Source organism: Mus caroli, unplaced genomic scaffold (assembly GCF_978045245.1).
Source record: "Mus caroli unplaced genomic scaffold, Mus_caroli_1 scaffold_13, whole genome shotgun sequence".
Taxonomy (NCBI): domain Eukaryota; kingdom Metazoa; phylum Chordata; class Mammalia; order Rodentia; family Muridae; genus Mus; species Mus caroli.
The window spans coordinates 72,164,112-72,182,153 of NW_028227268.1; the positions used below are offsets into that span (position 1 = coordinate 72,164,112).

General features: G+C 43.9%; 1 protein-coding gene across 6 annotated transcripts; it reads left to right on the forward strand.

The window, feature by feature from the left end:
- The first annotated feature begins 567 nt into the window (after positions 1 to 567).
- Zfp2 (ZFP2 zinc finger protein) lies at positions 568 to 17,321 on the forward strand. Of its 6 annotated transcripts, XR_015045075.1 has the most exons (7): positions 601 to 651; positions 4,449 to 4,560; positions 5,985 to 6,111; positions 6,333 to 6,425; positions 10,742 to 10,809; positions 11,288 to 11,368; positions 15,666 to 15,925. XR_015045075.1 is itself a non-coding variant. In XM_085830049.1 (6 exons), exons 2-5 carry the CDS (start codon positions 4,528 to 4,530, stop codon positions 10,759 to 10,761), a joined length of 273 nt encoding a protein of 90 aa, XP_085686175.1. In that variant the 5' UTR covers positions 568 to 651; positions 4,429 to 4,527; the 3' UTR covers positions 10,762 to 10,809; positions 15,666 to 15,850. The 6 variants fall into 6 exon arrangements, 5 of the variants coding, with proteins under 5 accessions (XP_085686175.1, XP_085686176.1, XP_029339237.2 ...); XM_085830049.1 differs by lacking the exon at positions 11,288 to 11,368 and having other exon boundaries at positions 568 to 651; positions 4,429 to 4,560; positions 15,666 to 15,850; XM_085830050.1 differs by lacking the exon at positions 11,288 to 11,368 and having other exon boundaries at positions 577 to 651; positions 4,452 to 4,560; positions 15,666 to 15,850.
- The last annotated feature ends 721 nt before the right edge of the window (positions 17,322 to 18,042 follow it).

Below are 18,042 nucleotides of genomic sequence, written 5' to 3' on the forward strand. Positions count from 1 at the left end.
AGAGGGACTAGTTGGGAAGGATGGAGGTCAGTGAAAGAAGGGCACATGAACGAGGGTCGCTGGGGGTGAATGTGATCACACTGCACTGAATTCAAGTATCATGATGTCAGATTTTAAAGAAAACGTTAAAAAACAAGCGACCACACAAGAACCCAATATTACAGTCTGTAACCTATCTTTCTATCCTAAGATAGGATGGAAATTATCCTAAGATATTCTCCAAGTTCCAAAGCCGTGGATGCAGCCGAAACTACCTTAGCACCCACAAGTTTCACTCACAGAGGTGGCTGGTTTTCCACAGTAACAATTCACCCAGTCAGTGCATCATTTACTACCTGGTCACAGAGCGCCGTGAAGTATCTACATTACATTAGTAGCTTACCTCTCATCCTAACCTCATGCAAGGGGGTGTCCAGGGTTCTCTTAATTTAGGAAAGGAAAAGGTTCTAGAACCAGTTTCTTTAAGAAAATAAGCTTAAGGTGGCAAACCTTGCCTGAGCACTAGGGGAGCAATCGCTGGCCCGCAGCCCTGCGGTTGCGCCTGCGCAACTGGAAGCCCTGTCGAGGGCTCATGGTCTTGTGGGAAATGTAGTCCCGCGCGCCGAGTGCGGCTGCCTGTGCCGCCAGCCTCTGGCTTCTTCAGTGACTGTGGTGAGTGCGCTTCCTCGGGCGGGTGGTCCACGGGCGGGAGGCGGAGGCGTTCCCACTGGGAGCCCGGGGCTCTGGTGCCAAACTCTGCAGCCCGAGGGCAGATCCGGCCAGGCAAAAGGTGATCCTTCGTCCGCAAGGAGCACGAAGTCGCAGGTGCGCAGCTCACGCGCGCGCCAGGCCGCAGGACACCCTAACCGAGACCCCCAGCTCGGTATCCCCCGTACCCCGGCGTCATTCGCGCCCGACTGCTCTCCAGCTCTACCTGGCCGAGCAGCTCTGGTTCGGTATGCACTATGAATGCGTGGTAGACCCGCTCTCTGAAGCTTGGCAGGGCGCGGGACCACAGTCCGGGGCTCTGTCCATTGTGTACACCGCTGCTGGGGACCCGCCCTCTGCCTGGGGGCGGGGGGGGGGGGCGAAGGAGGAGCTTGTAAAATGGGTCCCGACTAAGCGAGAACGTGCCCACCCTCTCTTTAAGTTCATTATTGGTCATTATTGGTCAACTAGAAAATGTACGAGCGAAATCATTCGAAATTTGTCCTAAAGTCCATGTATTGTGTTATATGTATAAATAGAAGCCTTTTGCTTCCAAAAGAAAAAAACAAAAACAAAAAAAACAGGATGTTGGTGCCTTTCCTCCATTCACTTTTAAAAATGGAGTTACAAAAGGCATTTTGTAAGATGCTTGAAGTGCATCTAAACCACCACCCAATGGAGATGAGAATAGCCTTAAGACACTAATTTTTAAGAGCAGTTAAAGCTGTCATTTTCACGAATGATAGGGAAAGTATGACTGACTGCCAAAGCTCATGTTCCCTTTGGACCTTTGGGCTTTTTTGGTTTTGTTGCGTTTTGTTTTTATTTTAACATTGTAAATGGCACAGTTATGTCATTCTTTGTTTTGCCTCTTTCCACAAAACCTTGTAGTGAAATTTCTAGGTCAATGTTATAATTAGACCTTTGGGCATCTCCTGTCTTATTCTTTCCAGAAAAGTAGCAGTTTCTAAAGATGGTTGCAGTGTTAAGAGTGACTGACGCCCCACATCAACTGGAAGTGCTAGTAGTCTCTTAAGCTTTGGAGAGGTGCAAGCTAGGTGTGGTAGTGTGTGCCTTGAATCCCACAGAGGCAGGGGGATGAGTTTGAGGCCACCCTGCTCCACATAGAGTCTGGGCCAGCCAAGGCTACTTAGTGAGAAGACCCTCCTTCAAATAATACCCTTATGCTAAACTCCAGCTCATTTTATTCCTAACTTTTGCATCTGTTGCACAAACAGATGAATCTACAGAAAAGTTGCATATTGCTATAGTCATATAAACCGTTTTACATTTCACTTGTATGTATCCATGGCTGCATGTATGCATGGGAACAGGTGCACATATATGCACATTCAGGTGAAGACCTGAGGTCAGTGCCGAGAAGCATCCTCCATCTTCCTCCAAGCCCTCGGGCATTTCATCCTCCTGCTTGCTTTCTGGTCCTCATGCTTGCCCAGTGCTAAGCCATTCCCCAGGGCCAGCTCCCTCCTCCTCCACTTCCACCATGTTTACCATAATTAGAGAGGCCTTCTGTTTCACTTCATCACGAAGATGTTCATTTATACTTTCTAGTAGAACTCTCATTCTGTTTTTGCATCTCTATTCTTTTCCAAATGACAACCCTTGCTATGTGTTATTGTATATTGAATCCTTTCTTGATAGTGCCAACTTTCTCATATCCTCAGTCCACCCAGCCCACCCCTCTGCCGTTACTGTAGTAGGGGTCAAATCCAGGGCCTCTACTGAGCTATAATAACTCAATGAATTATTCCTGAATTCCTATATATGCATGCTTTTTTTCCTGAACCGCTTGCACTGCTAGGATTTGCAATTGTGCATTGGTGTTCCCTGTTGGTCTGTAACATCCGGGGGCGGGGGGGGGGGTAGGGGCGGTGGTGGTGGTAGAGTCTGCCTGTTGTATTTACAGCTGTTCTCAGATTGCTTAGCATGCCACTGTTCTCATAGTTGATGTTGACAAGATACTTAATTTGTCAGAGGTTCTTCAGTAATAGTGTTGGTTTGTATCAACTTGACACAGATTAGAGTTATCCAAAAGGAGGGAGCCTCAACTGAGAAAATGCCTCCATAAGATCTGGCTGCAGGGCATTTCTTAATTAGTGATTGAGAAGGGAGGGCCCAGTACATTGTGTGTGTGCTATCTCTGGGCTGGTGATCTTGGGTTCTATAAGAAAGCAGTCTGAGCATGGCAATAAGCAGTGTTCCTGCATGGCCTCTGCATCAGCTCCTGCCTTCAGGTCCCTGCCCTGTTTGAGTTCCTGTCCTGACTTCCTTTGATGATGAACAGTGATATGGAAGTGTAAGCCAAATAAAGGCTTTGCTCCCCAAGCCTTGGTCTTGATGCCTCATTGCAGCAACAGTAACCCTCAGACAGCTGTGTTCTAGTTAATGTCATTTAAAATTCTGGTGGACAAGTTCTTTTTCATGACTGTTAGTGTTGAATTGAAACAATGTGCATATGCTTATGTGGTAGTGTTACAATTTGATTATATTGTATCTGGTCAAATGAGACAAATTAGCATAATCCATTTCTTTGTGTTGGGAGCATTGAAGATGCTTTCTTCAGCTGAGTGTAACCTTGGCAGCTGGGAGCCAAAGGCAGGGGATCAAGGTCATTGTCCATTACACAACATGTTCATGGCCAGCCTGGGCTGTGTGAGACCCTGTCTCAAAAAATGAAAAGGGAAAGTGAAGAGCTGGCTGGGTTGGGAGAAGTGCTTCTGTGCATGTGTGACAACGTGAATTCAGAGGCAACGCCCATGCAAGAATCTGGGAGAGCTTTAGATGAACTCCAGTGCTGGGGAGGTGAAGCACAGAGGCAGGAGGATTACTGGAGTTTGCTGTCCAGGAGCCAAAATCCAGGTTCAGAGACTGTCTCAAGGAATAAGGCAGGACACCAAATACACACACACACACACACACACACACACGTATCTCTATATGTCCACAAATACATGTGAACATACCACACATACATATACACAATCAAAAAAAATGAAAATTCCTTGCTAATTTAAAAATAGGCTGATGTGAATTAATTATAGCTGACCTTTTGTGCTGTGGAAGGTTAAAAGATATGTCCCTTGCTTAACTTTATCCCTGTGCCTGGTAACTAACCTCTCTCTGTGCCTGCCTACCCTTCTCAGTGTCCGGTATCCACTACATACTTTCTGCTTCAATGAGATCAACATATTCAGCTTCCACATGAGTGAGAACATCTGGTGTTTGTCTTAACCAGATTTCTTTTAAAAGGCTAGAGACATGGCTTAGTGGCTAAGATTCCTTGCTGCTCTTGTAGAGGACCCAGGTTTTGTTCCCAGCACCCACACTGTGACTTAAAACTATCTTTTATGCCAATTTCAGGGGATCAAATACCCTCTTCCCACCTCCTCCAATACCGGACACAAACGTGGCACACATACATACATGCTGTCAGATCACTTACTGATACACAAATAAAGCAAAAAAAAGTTATACAACATGATTAGCTAATAATTTTTCCATAATTAACTTTAAAATACTGTCATTGAGGTTTATAACCTGATTAGGAATGTATCAAGTGTATAAATTCAGGTCAAGGACTAATAGTTTAGAATCCTGAGCCATCCTTCTCAGGAATAGAGCATGCCTCTCCATTTGTTTATATACTAAGTAAGCTTGAAAGTTTATAGGTAAAATATTTAACTGTATATGTGTCGACATCACATGCTTATTTATTTGTAGGAATTTTATTTTTGTTGCAGCAGGAGTCTCTCATGGCTTCCTTGCCGTCCCTAGAAACTGCACATTTTCTAAGAAGGCCTCCCAGGAAGAAGGAAGGCAATGGCTGTTAGGCCTCTGCCATTGGCAGCTCAGGTGAGACATCATTGTCAGACATCTTTTACTCCCACAATGAGAATGGACTTGATTACAGAGGACAGAGATGTGTCAGAGTATTGGGTCCCTTCGCTGTCCCTCACCTGTGTTCTCAGCTGCCACTGGAGTTCTTGAATGGCACTCAAAGTCTAGAGAGGGGACCAAGGTCACAGGAGAGGTGGATCGGTGCTTCTAGGGCTTATGGATGGTCAAGAGTCAGAAAAGCCTAGGAAAGGGACGGTCAGGGCTATGAGAAGGAGGAAGTGTCCACCCATCTCATGGTCTGGGAAAGGATGTCACAGAGGATTTGCTGTGATGCAGGTACATGTTTCAATATGGAGTCCGTCTTAGCAGTTATGTGTCATGTCGCTCCTCCATGGTGGGGATTGAGAGTCTGCCATGTACACAGCATGGTTAAATCTTACAGCACTGGCTTCTGTTTAGCAACGGTGAAGACTGCATCTCTCTCTCTCTCTCTCTCTCTCTCTCTCTCTCTCTCTCTCTCTCTCTCTCTCTCTCTCTCTGTGTGTGTGTGTGTGTGTGTGTGTGTGTGTGTTTAGATGTACATGCCCATGCTTATGTTTGCAGAAGCCAGAAGAGGTCAGAGATATTTTCCTCTATCACTTCATGATATTTCTATGTTTAGACAAGGTCTCTCACTGAACCAGAAGCTCATCATTCAAGCTGTGTTAGCTAACCAGTAACGTATGAGTCCTTTTATCTGAGTCCTCAGGATCTTAACTCAGCTCTGCTTGTTTGCTTTGCTCCCTCTTAGCTACTGCTCCATCTTCCCCAGTCTTCCTACAGCCTCTTAAACATTGCCACAGGGGGACCAAGCTTCTAACACTTGAGCCTTTGGGGTCAAACCACCTCAGGACAAACTTATGTGTACCTTGGTTCCCTATCCTTGGTTCCTGAGATCGTCAGTGTTAATTGTCACCTTAACAGAATCTGGAATCACCTGGGAGATGGGCTTTTGGGATGCCATCTTGATTTGGTTGAAGTAAGAAGATCCTCCCATAGTGGGCGGCACCATTCCCTAGGCAGGACCCTGGGCTGTGCGAGGAGAAAGGGAGCTGAGCAGTAGGCATTCATCCCTCTCTGCTTCCAAAAAAATGTGAATGTCACGTGACCAGCTGCTTCTTGCTGCTGCCACCTTGTCTTTTGCAGCATGATGGTCGGCACCCCTGAACGGTGAGCCAAAATAAGTCCTTTCTCCTTTAAGTTGTTTTTGCCAGAGTATTTTGTTATAGAAACATGAAAGGAAACTACCACAACTCTCAAACCACTCTGTGTTATTTTCTCCTCAGGCTCATAATGTCTGTCATTTGTTACACATATTTTGCTTTGGTCAGAAATGTAGCCTATACCTTCATCCTTCGGTCCTGCTTGGTGTCTTCTCAAGGAGAATTTTGTATTTTCAGGAGTTACTGACATACAAAGATGTGTCTGAGGACTTCACTTGGGAGGGGTCGATGCAGCTATATTCTGCACAGAGGAACCTGAATGGCAGAGGGATGCTGGAGAACTGTAGCGCCCTGCTCTCCCTGGGTGAGCACCCCCACCTTCAGCCACCTGCAATATGGAAGACACAGGTTTGACTTGAAAACCCTGCTCTTGTAGGGCATTGTTCAGGATAATGCTTTAGTGCCCCTCTCTCACAGTGGAAAGTCTGTAGATAATGGAGAACATGACAAGGGGGAAATTAGAACAGTGCAGAGGGTGCGTGCTGACTGAGGTCAGAACCCAAACCTGGTCTCCCTCTTCCCAAGCAGGGTATCAGCCGTCCAAACCAAATGTGATCTTGGAGCTGGAACAAGAACTGACCCCGAGAAAAGGAGAATTCCCAGGTTGCATCTCTCTGGGTAGGTGTCAGGATGCAAGGACTGTCATGTGTGTGTCTTACTAGGAAGTGTGAACAGGATTGTGGGGTCTCTAGAAAGACCAGCTCCTACAGATGTGTATTTTATGAAGACAGTGCCACTGTGCCAATGAGAGTTGTCCTCTGTCACTCAAGCTTATGTCCTGGTCTTGCACGAGGGGATGGCGCGCGTTGTGAGGCTTGAGTAACTACACATGTAGCACTTGTACAGTGCCTGGAGCCACTGAGCACTGGAAACGTTAGCAGTGGCTGTTTCCCCTCTGTCTCCATCTGTGTTCAGTTAAGTCTGTCCCTGACTGAAACACCTCCCTTTACTGTCTTTGTTCCTAGGCCTAACCTCTATTCCTAGCTTCCTTCCCCTTGTATATGTAAACATTTGAGAGCTTTCCTTTCTTCCTTCCTTGATAGGAATTTTGAATAGGCTTCATATTTTAAAAAGTGAGAAATGACTGTTACTTTTGTTTGCCATTCTAACAGCTGTACATCTTACACATCCTATTTTCTTCTCTAAAAGTCTCATCTGTGTCCACCATCAATTTATTCCCTGCCCAGTAGCTCTTCATGCTTGTGCCTTGGTCAGTCTCCCTCACAGCTGAGAGTTCTCTGTGAGGTGATATCATTAGCTTTTCTCTGCAGAAAACACATTTTATATCTTGCCTTTCCCACATTTCTAGCTCCATTCTTATAAAATATATTTTTTTAAAGCTAGAGAGTGAGCATGGGACCTAGACATGTCTCTGTTGGTAACATGCTTGCTGGGTAAGCATGAAAACCCGAGTTCTACTCCCAGTGTTCACTCAGAAGCCATGCCTGTAGAGTATAGGCCTCACACACCCGTAACTCAGCAGTGAGGAGGCAGAGACAGGAAGAATCCTGGGGCTCTCTGACCAGCTACTGTAGACAAGTGGGTGAGCACCAGGTTCAGTCAGAGACCCAGTCTCAGACAATAAGATGGAGAGTGGTGGAGACACCCGACATCAGCCCTGCCTCAAAAACAAAAGGATGAAGTACTACATTAATGGCGATTGTCTTGCCATTGTCCCTTCCATGTGACTTGTTGGAAAAATGTCCTCAGAAGATGCTGGGGTACTCAGGGGTGGCGTGTTAAATCAGTGAGATCAGAAGTGGCCCAGCAAAGCCTGTGCTTGTGCACAACACACAAGTGTCTGCAGCCAGAGATTCTGGGTGAGCGTCAGATGTGTTCATTTTTCTCTCATTTCTGTGGATTCAGACTTACAAGATTATCAATGCACCAAGGAAGCTGGGGAGAGACTGGCCATTGTCTCACTGTCATTTATGTGCTGGCCTTTCCCTGGGGGCCTCTGCAGATGCTTAGAGGCATCTGTTTGTGCAGTTCAGCAAGGAAACAGGAAAACAGACACTCTGAGTATAGGTATAGCAGTTACCCTGAATGTACTTTCTGAAGAAAAGGGAGCTGTTACAACTTTTATAGGTATAGACAAAAGGAAATGATAAACAAACAGTGTATACCTTGGTGGGGGAACCATCTGTAAATGAGTTTTTGCAAAGTGGAAAAATCCTGGCTACTGGGCTGTGTTGTTGTTATTCTGTATTCTTATCTTTATATCACCATGCAGAAGTTGCCCATCTGGTATTTGCATGAAGAAATTCACAAAAAAAATCTTTATGAATGCTTAATTTTTACAACATGAATAAAATGTCCTGACCACTACTGCTGGCTTTTAGTGAGTTTCCTTGAGAACAAGACTCTAAAAGATGACTCACTGGGTTGAAGGGTATATGCATTTAGAGGTCTTGCTGCTTGTTGTACAACTTTAATCCCGTTTTATGCTTGTAATGCTCACTTATCTGATATAATATGATCCCTTTAGGGAGCTTAATTGCTTTCATTATGGATTTCTGTGGCGTTGATTACTCTTGCTACTTACGTTTATTGTTTGTAAATAACAAACAGTCTTAGGCAGTCTTTCTGGCACTGGGATTATAGCAAGAAAACAACGAAGGCAGAATTTCCTTGAGCTCATGTTCTAGTTAAGAACATAGTACATTAACAGAGAAGGGTGAGACGTGGCAGAAGGCAGAGAGAAGAAAGCAGTTAATGAGGCGGGAGCAGCACCGACAGTGAGTGGGTGGAAAGAGAAAGCAGCCTAGAGCCAGGTTAGATCCACTTTGAACAGACTCTGAACAGAGATGCTTAAATAAAGCCATAGGTCTGTAGCCAGGCTGTTTTCTACCAGCACCCTAGTGCCCAAGTAATGACGCAGACTTAATTATTTACTAATAAATGCCTAGGCCATAAGCTTGGTCCTGACTAGCTCACAGCTTTCACAATCTGTTCATTGTATTGTTTTCTATGTGTGCCATGTGGCTGGTTACTGCTCCTCAGTTTCATATGTCCATCTCCTCCGAGTCCAAGTGACGAATGTCCCATGCCTGACTGACTCCTCAGAGCTCCTGTCTTTCTACTAGAACTCCCCCCTTCTATTTGCTGACTTGCTAATCGGCCATCAGCTTTTTATTGACAGTTGATGCTTCCAAAGGGTTCACAGAGATTCTCTCTACCTAGGTCTAGGATAGTATTCTGGCGTGGGGAACAGCAAGGACCAAGGCTCTGATGTAGGGGATTGCTCTTCTAAAGGGGAGAGAGCCTTGAGCAAAAAGAGTCCTCAAAATATAGTTCTTTAACTCCAGAGGAAAAAACACATATTTTCTGCTTGGAGATTTTCTATTTCTGCATTGCTTTTCTCTCTCTCTCTCTCTCTCTCTCTCTCTCTCTCTCTCTCTCTCTCTCTCTCTCTCTCTCTCTCTCTGTTATATTGACTTGGGTTGATGTATGCACATGTGTGTGGTATATACACTTGTGTATGGTGTGGGTGCGTGTGTGTGACACATGCATTTGTGTGTGGTGCATACACACATGTGTGTGGTGGTATGCTCACTGGAGGCCAGAAGACATCCAGTGTCCTGCTTTACCAGTCTGCCTTGTTCCCTTTAGATAGGGTCTCTGAACCTGGAGCCAGGCTGGCAGCTAGCAAGCCACAGCAGTTCTGTGTGTGACTCCCGTAGCACTGGGACTATAGGCACAAACGCCCATGCTCAGCTGTCTATGTGGGTGCTGGGATTGGACCTCAGTCCTCACGCTTGCAGAGCCATCTCCAGGGCTCCTGTTCCCTTTGTCAGCAGTGCATGGACTTTTCTTGCTTTAGGAATGTTAGCGTTTCGGTAGTTTTGGAGTTTGTTGGTATAGACATGTAGTGATGTATTTCTGTACTCCCCAGATTTAGCACATTTGTCTAGGGTTCTTTTTTGCTCATCCCGCTGTCATGTGCTGAGGTTTCTAGAGGCATGGATGGAAGTGTTTGCTGGCGGTTCTAGAGATCAATCCTCACCTCTCACATCCGAGCACAAGCTTTCCCACTCCGCTGCATCCTGAGCCCCATGCTTTGGATGACGATTTCCCACCCCACCCCTTTACCTTCTTTCAGACTTTTCCATCGGGAAGGATCCAAAAGCTGCCTCAGCTGTTTATGATTTGAAGTGCACACTGTTATTTCCCTGTCTTCTGAGACGTCTGTCTGTCTGTCTATCTGTCTGCAGGCATGCGGTTTCATTATATGCCTAACTCGCTGCCTGCCAGAGTCAATATTTGATGATATTTGTTGAGTGAATATTGGATGGCATTAAGTAGAACTTCTAGAAGTCAGGTTGCTGTAGGTTTGAGAACTGTAACCATATCTGTGAAATTGATACCAGCGCAAACTGGAAAATGATCAGGATAGAACCAAAGGCCAGAGTGCTCCCACACAGATTACAGAAGCCTGCCCGGGGATGAGGAAGGAGCTGGGTCATGGAAAAAGGAAAATCAGAAAGAATACAGCAGTGTCAAGTAAGAAAAGATAAAGTGCCTGTGGGCCACTGGGAAGTAACTGGGAAGCCACGTGTGACCCAGGGAAGAACGTGTTCCCTGCTAAGGGGCTGTGCTGGGGAGAGTACAGAAGCAAGTGCAGCCTGACGTTTCATCAAGGCTAGACAGAAGGGAAGAAGGAAGAGAAGAGGCCCTCTGCTGTGTTCTTCGGGGAATGGATCTGAATTATCCTCTAGAGAAGGAGAAACTGAAGAGCTAGGAAAGAAAACAGGATGAAAGCCAGGGAGGACAGTGAGTGCGGTGCAGAGCAGATCACTGTCAGGTCACCTGTTCAGTGGTGTCATGGTGGAGGGGAAATGTCTGACTGCAGAGGTGTGTCTTGGTTGCTGTGCATTCGCAGTGATGGCTGAGTTCACGTCTCAAGTCACATGTCTCTCTCCTCACCTTTGCAGGCCTGGCGCGTTGTCTTTGAGCATCCTGTGCTCCTGAGAGGATCTCCTAGGCCGGGTTTTAAAACTTTGTAGGTAACCTTTTTGTTTTTCTTTTTCTTAAGAGTTAAGCCTTCAGAATTTACATTTAAATTAGGCATCTAAATATAATAAAGAATATATTGAACCTTACTAAGCTCTTTAATGGTATTCTCAGTTTTAAAAAAACCTGTTAGCAATTTTGCAGAATAACATGATTTATTTTTTCCCCCTTTTGGTTTCCGAAATGTATATATATACACACACAGAAGGATTTATAAAGCATATGCTATTTGACACAATGCATATTCTATGACACCTTTAATGAATTAACGCTTTACTATTTTTTTTCTTATATAAACACTCAAAGATGAGTACCATTTAACAGATGAGGAGCCTGGCACACACAAAAGTTAAGAAGCCTTCATAAAATCACACAGCTAATAGTGGTTGGAATCAAATATGAGCAGGATAGGTAATCTGGCCCAGAGTTATTACCTAACCACTCTGCCCTCCTGCTTTTCTTTGTAGTTGGTGATGATGAAAATTAGTGAAGAATAAAGAAAGCAGATGCCCAGGGTCCAGAACCTAGACCAAGACCAAGCATCCCAGGCAAGCACTCACCTCTCCCCAGCACTGAGCACTATTCTGACTTGTGATAATTTCTATAGTAGTCACGGTTCTCTAGAGAAATGGAAGGAGATTTATTAGGGCGGTATACAGGCTCTGGTCCAGCAATGGCTGTCTCTTAAAGAAAAGGCCAAAAATCCGTGAGTCTGGGTGTGCCAGCTGCTCTTCAATCTGTACTGGAATCGCAAAGAAGTAGGTTCTGATACCAGTACAGGGATGCCCTGGGAGCAGGACAGCTGAGCTGTTAGTGAGAGTGAGAGCAAGCAGGCAGACGCTTCCTTCCTCCACGTCCTTTTGTGTGGACTGCCACCCACTGCGGCCCATATTTAGGGGGGAGGGACCCTACTGCAGGTGGCCCAAATTTGTCTTCCCACTTCAAAGGATCCAATCAAATAACTCCCCCCACAGATATGCCCAGCTGTCGGGGTTTAGTCATTACAGATGTCGTAAAGTTGACAACCAGGATTAGCCATCACAAGTCTATTCCTTGTCAACTTGACACACAATCACATCGTGGCCAGTTACCAATTGAAAATGATAATGAGGTCGTAATTCCACTTAACAAGATGTAACCACACCAACTTTAACCATAAATGTATTATAGGTGGCAATATCCCCTGAAGAATGGATGGTCTTTTAGTGTCTCATAACTTACATATGATAACCATTAATATTATCTCAATTGATATTATATGATAAAGAAATAAAAGAAACACAAATATCAATTAATATATATGTATATATGCACAAACTCATCCTTAACAAGATAGAAAAGAAACACTCATGTCAATTGTAATTTGTTTTTCTATCTCGTGGCCTAACTACCCATTCTGCACCTCAGCAGGTCTTGGTTCTTTTCCTGGAGGAGTGACCCATACCTTCATTCCTGAGGGTCTGGACCCTTTGTCCCCCTGCCTGGATTGGGTTGTTTTAGTTTCTCACTGATTTTAATCACCAACCCTGGTAGCACCAAGACACACCCTGAAGGATCTCCTGCACTCCAGACTTAATCTTTCTTACCTCCATTGTAGAAAAGCAATTCAATTTCTTCCTGGTAATCTGGACCAGCCGCCCCTCCTAACGCTCTTCTTCCTTTCCTAGCCTGTTGGCTTAAGAGGATCAGAAACCCAAAGTGGCCAGGGGATGAGTTTGAGATTCCAGTTCAGTGGAGTTCTGTTGTGTCCTGGCAGGAGCGCAGCCCCATCTGGAACCAAAACTTCTGAGCCAGCAGAACTTAAGGTCATAGGAACCATAGGAACAGGATGCAAGCTTTTTTCAAGCGGATCACTAGGGTTGATAATGAGTGGAACTATTCCCATTCCTCCCTCCACTTGATTCCTGGACCAGTGAATTCTGTGGAAGTACTACATATTGGGTGAAGACTAAAAGCATACACCTTCTTCCAGCCGTCCAGGCTGCTGCTCCCTAATTGGCACTATAACTGTGTCTTCAAAAGGCAATCCCATCCTTCTCTCAGACCAGCTGCTTAAGGATCATGGATTCCATGAGCATAGGCCCACTGTCACACTTCTCTGCCAATGTGTTCCTCGGTTAGAACCAATGCTATATTGAATAGCATCACAGTGAACAATGCTTTCTGTCAGTCTACAAATGGCACTGCTGGCAGCATTCCATACAGGAAAGGCAAACCCATAATCAGAAAAAGAATCTATTCCAGTAAGGACAAAATGTTGCCGTTTCCATGATGAGAGTGGCCCCAGTGCAGTCAAGTTGACAGTCAAGGTCAGCTGTCACAATTCCCTTCTCTGGCTCTTCTTTACGGTGGCACCATTTGTCTGTGCTAAAGATTTTCTCCTGGATTTTTTTTTGTTGGATTTTGGGTAGCAATTCACACTTCTCAAAGAACTTGAATTGGATAACTGGATGCTGCCAGAGTGAGATGGAGCAAGAGACCACTGCCAGCTCATATTGCGTGCTAATACCACGAGATAGACATTCTCTGCAGAGTTCTTTAGGACATATATTTGGTGGTAATTCCTGCTTGACTTCTGATTTCTTTTTATTTATTAGAGCAGATCAACACGGAAAGGGAAAGCCCTGTTGTGTATATTTCTTGATTCTCGGCCTTTGGTTTTCTGTTTCCCCCATGTTAATCTCTGCTGTTAACTCTGATTGACAGCCCTAAAGCTGGTACTCAGGCTCCAGTTTCCTGTCCTCATTCCTCACTGCCTCCTGGACTTTTTTGTCTGTGATACGAACTGGGGTCTTAGGAATTTGAGCAGCTTCGGGGTCCTTTCTTCTGCTCAGTTACCTGTAGCAAGCAGTTCAGCAGATTCTCTTCACCTTCCTCTGCTCAGCACGAATTCTCAACTTCATAGAAAGAAATTTGAGGCAAGAGTAGGGATGTTTAGGCCTATTGCATTTATGAGTAGAACTGTCTGCTTAATGGCTAAGAGGAGAAGCCTGGAAGACAGCGTCATCCTCCATTAAGAGTTGGAGCTTCAGATATATTCTGTTTTTCTGTTGTAGATGCGGGTATTAGCTAAGAGCAATTTACATATAGTGTCTTACTCACTATCGAGAATTTTATCCTCCTTTACATCTGTAAAAGTCCATATGGAAGTAAACAAGTAAACCATTAAGGTAGTGTTAAAATTCAGTATAAACTTGTATGTGTGACTCGAAGGGCAACAATATTTTCATGCTTTGATATTTCATTAGGTTGATTTAGTGTAGAGTTGTAAGAAATTACTAGTAGGAATGCCAGATGGATAGGCATCTTGGTTTCTTTAACTGACATAGGGCAGAAAGAAAGTATTTCAGCTTACACTACCAGGTTACAGTCCATCATGGCAGAGAAAACTCGGTAGAAGAAGACAGAGACTGCTGGTCACATGAACACAGCACAGGGCTTGCCAGTACTCAGCTAGCTATTCCCCTTATAAAGGATTCTCTGCCCAGGGAACAATCTCATCCACAGTCTATACAGGTCTTCTGACATCAATTAATGTAATCAATATAATCCCCCATGGGCATGTCCTTAGGTCACCCAACCTAACAATTCCTCATTGAGGCTTCCTTCCCAGATAAATCTAGATTAAGTTAACAATGACGATGCTCCCAATTTTACCCCTTGTCAATATGATACCAAAACTAATCTATTTTAAACCATAACCTACCCCTGTCTCCACAGGCTCATTACCATGCTATAAAATGTATTTAATCCATCTCTTTTCTAAGACATAACCTAGATGCCCTTGTGTGCTCAATTTACCCTACCACTGTCCACAGTAATTACTCCACTGTCTTGGAATACAGTTTATTCACATTCTCAGGACATGGGCAGAATAAAGGCAGATATTTCAACAAAGTATAGCACTAATGGCCCTTAGACCAGTCCCTGATAGAATCCTTGTTTTCCTGTGAAACCATATGGTCCATCTTTATCTCACTCTTGTAAGCTCTCCCCAGCATGAGTTAAACTCTGCTTCCTGCATTCAGTGTACCAGATTCTTCCACATTCAGCCACAAATGTGTCCAAAGGCGTAAGAATAGCAGTCAAGTAACACACTAAAGGTCCCACTTCTAGTACCAACTTCTGTCTTAGTTACTTATCTGTTGCTGTGATGAAATACTCTGACAAAAGCAGCTTAGAAAGTGTTCATTTCACTCACAGCTCACAGTAAAGTCCATTATTGATAGAGAAGACAACAGTGGCAAGTGGCTGAGGGAGCTGGTCACATTACATCAGCAGTCAGAAGAAGAGAACAATGAATGCATGCTTGGTAGTGGTCAGCTCCCTGTCTATCCTCCTCTTATACAGGATCCCCTGCCCAAGAGCAGGCCCAGATGAGCATTCTCACATCGATTAGTAGAATCACAATAACACTCCAAAGGTCAACTCAGTCTAGGTAATCCTGCATTGATATGGCCTTGCCAGGTGATTCTGAATTCTGTCAAGTGGATTAAGTAATCATCAAATAGAGCACAGCATCCTCACCCGCTTTCCCTAGCCAGTCTCTTCTGGGTATTGTCCCCGAGTTCTACAGTAGCAATTGATCCGTCCCTCCTGGATGAGGTGTCCCCTTCTCTCCACTTCTGCAGTGGATCTGTCATTGTCTTGGTTCTTCCACTTTTGTGGACTGCTACATTGTTCTTCACTTTTAGATTTCTCTAGGAATTGAAGACCTTTGTTCAAAATCTCTTCAGTATAGGTAACAGTTATTCTACCTTTATTCTCTTAGGCCCTCCACCACATGTGGCTTCTAGTCACTTAGCACAGGAATCAATATGCATCTGAATTTTTTTCCTTTTTCAGGCTGGGAGACAAAACTTGAAACAAGAGAATCAACTCCAAAGTCCACCATTACTGGAATTTTGCCCTATGGGGTCATAATGGACAGGGAAGATCTCTGGCATTCAGCTTTGGGGGCTGTCTGGGATCCTACCTGTTGGTTAAAGGGGCAACAGGAGAGATATCTGGGCCAAGTGACAGTGGCCCAAAAGGAAATCTATAATGAGAAGAGTGTGTGTGGAGGTAATACACCTGAGAACCCTTCCATTGAGGGATCAATGCTTAATACACCACAAAGCATTCCTGTGACACCTTGTAATTGGAATTCATCTAGAAAAGATTCTAAACAAAATTCTGAGTTAATGAAAACTTCAAGAATGTTTGTACAAAAGAAACTACATGGCTGTGATGAGTGTGGGAAAACCTTCAGGCAGAGTTCATCCCTGCTTAAGCATCAGAGGATTCACACTGGGGAGAAACCTTACACATGCAATGTATGTGACAAGCATTTCATCGAACGCTCCTCCCTCACTGTGCATCAAAGGACTCACACGGGAGAAAAACCCTACAAATGTAATGAGTGTGGGAAAGCCTTTAGTCAGAGTATGAACCTTACTGTTCATCAAAGAACTCATACTGGAGAGAAACCTTATCAGTGCAGAGAGTGTGGGAAAGCATTCCGCAAGAATTCATCCCTTATTCAACATGAAAGGATTCATACTGGAGAGAAGCCCTACAAATGTCATGATTGTGGGAAAGCTTTTACACAAAGCATGAATCTTACAGTGCACCAGAGAACTCATACTGGAGAAAAACCCTATGAATGTAACCAATGTGGTAAGGCCTTCAGCCAAAGCATGCATCTTATTGTTCATCAGAGAAGTCACACTGGAGAAAAACCCTATGAATGCAGTGAATGTGGGAAAGCCTTTAGTAAAAGCTCAACTCTCACTCTTCATCAGAGAAATCACACTGGAGAAAAGCCCTACAAATGTAACAAGTGTGGTAAGTCCTTTAGTCAAAGTACATACCTTATAGAACATCAGAGACTTCACTCTGGAGTGAAACCTTTTGAATGTAATCAGTGCGGAAAAGCTTTCAGTAAGAATTCTTCCCTTACTCAGCATCGCAGAATTCACACTGGTGAGAAACCTTATGAGTGTATGGTCTGTGGAAAGCATTTCACTGGAAGATCATCCCTAACTGTACACCAAGTTCTACACACTGGAGAAAAGCCCTATGAGTGCACTGAATGTGGAAAGGCATTCAGCCAAAGCGCCTATCTTATTGAACATCAAAGGATTCATACTGGTGAAAAACCCTATGAATGTGATCAGTGTGGGAAAGCTTTCATTAAGAATTCATCCCTTATAGTGCACCAGAGGATACATACAGGAGAGAAACCTTATAAGTGCAATGAATGTGGAAAATCCTTCAGTAGGAGTACAAACCTTACAAGACATCAAAGGACTCATACATGAGAAAAGTTCTCGCCAACTCCTTCATTTTGCTTAATCTTTTGATACCAATCAGATGTCACACTGATGTAGATACTTAGTAAATATAACTAATGTGGTGGTAACTTTTTAGTTGAAGAACAATATAGCAGAGCACATGATAAAATCATAGAGAGTAACCATGTGAAAGTGGAGAACCCTTGATTCAGATTTGAGTAGCTATGACATAAAAGATGAAGCTGTATTGTGTCACACTGGGAAATCTGATTTGCGCATCACAAAGTTCACATTGAATGGACAATGTGATAGTGATTAACTGGACAGCCAAAAAATCTGATTCAACCCAGTTCTAACCTCCCATGAGCCCTTTATCTAGTAATGAGAGATTTGGGATATACAAAGTCTGTAGGATCTATATTATCCAAAATGCCCAACACGAAGATTCAGTGAATTTTTTGGTAATTGCTGTTGTATTTGCTATGGAGATGCTTTTATTTCATAGTATTTTGGGGGTGTTTTAGGTTAAAGTTTTCTACCTCTGACTCTTACTGTCCTTCAAATCCCTGAATTACTAACTCTCTTAAAATGTAAGCTAGTTGCTACTGGGTGGCAGATAAATTGTGCATATTTTAATGCCATAGCATGCTGTTTTGAATTCTCAGCTAATAGTCATTAAACTGTTGTTAAATAAATTTACTCTATTTAGATGACAATGTGACTTAAATATAATCTTTAATTATCTAGGAATCAAATACATATCTTTGTGTCTTATTGGAGAGTCACAGAAATCTACAGATGAATTGAACACTAATTGTGCTGGACAGTATTATGGCAACTTGATTGTCAACTAAAGTCATCTAAGAAGAGGGAATCTCAATTAAGAAAATGCCTTTATAAGATTGGGCCATAAGCATACCTGCAGGGCATTTTCCTAATTAGTGATT

Coding starts and splice junctions, on each gene's coding strand:
- Zfp2 (XM_085830048.1), top strand. CDS start 15,743: ATGGACAGGGAAGATCTCTGGCATTCAGCTTTGGGGGCTGTCTGGGAT.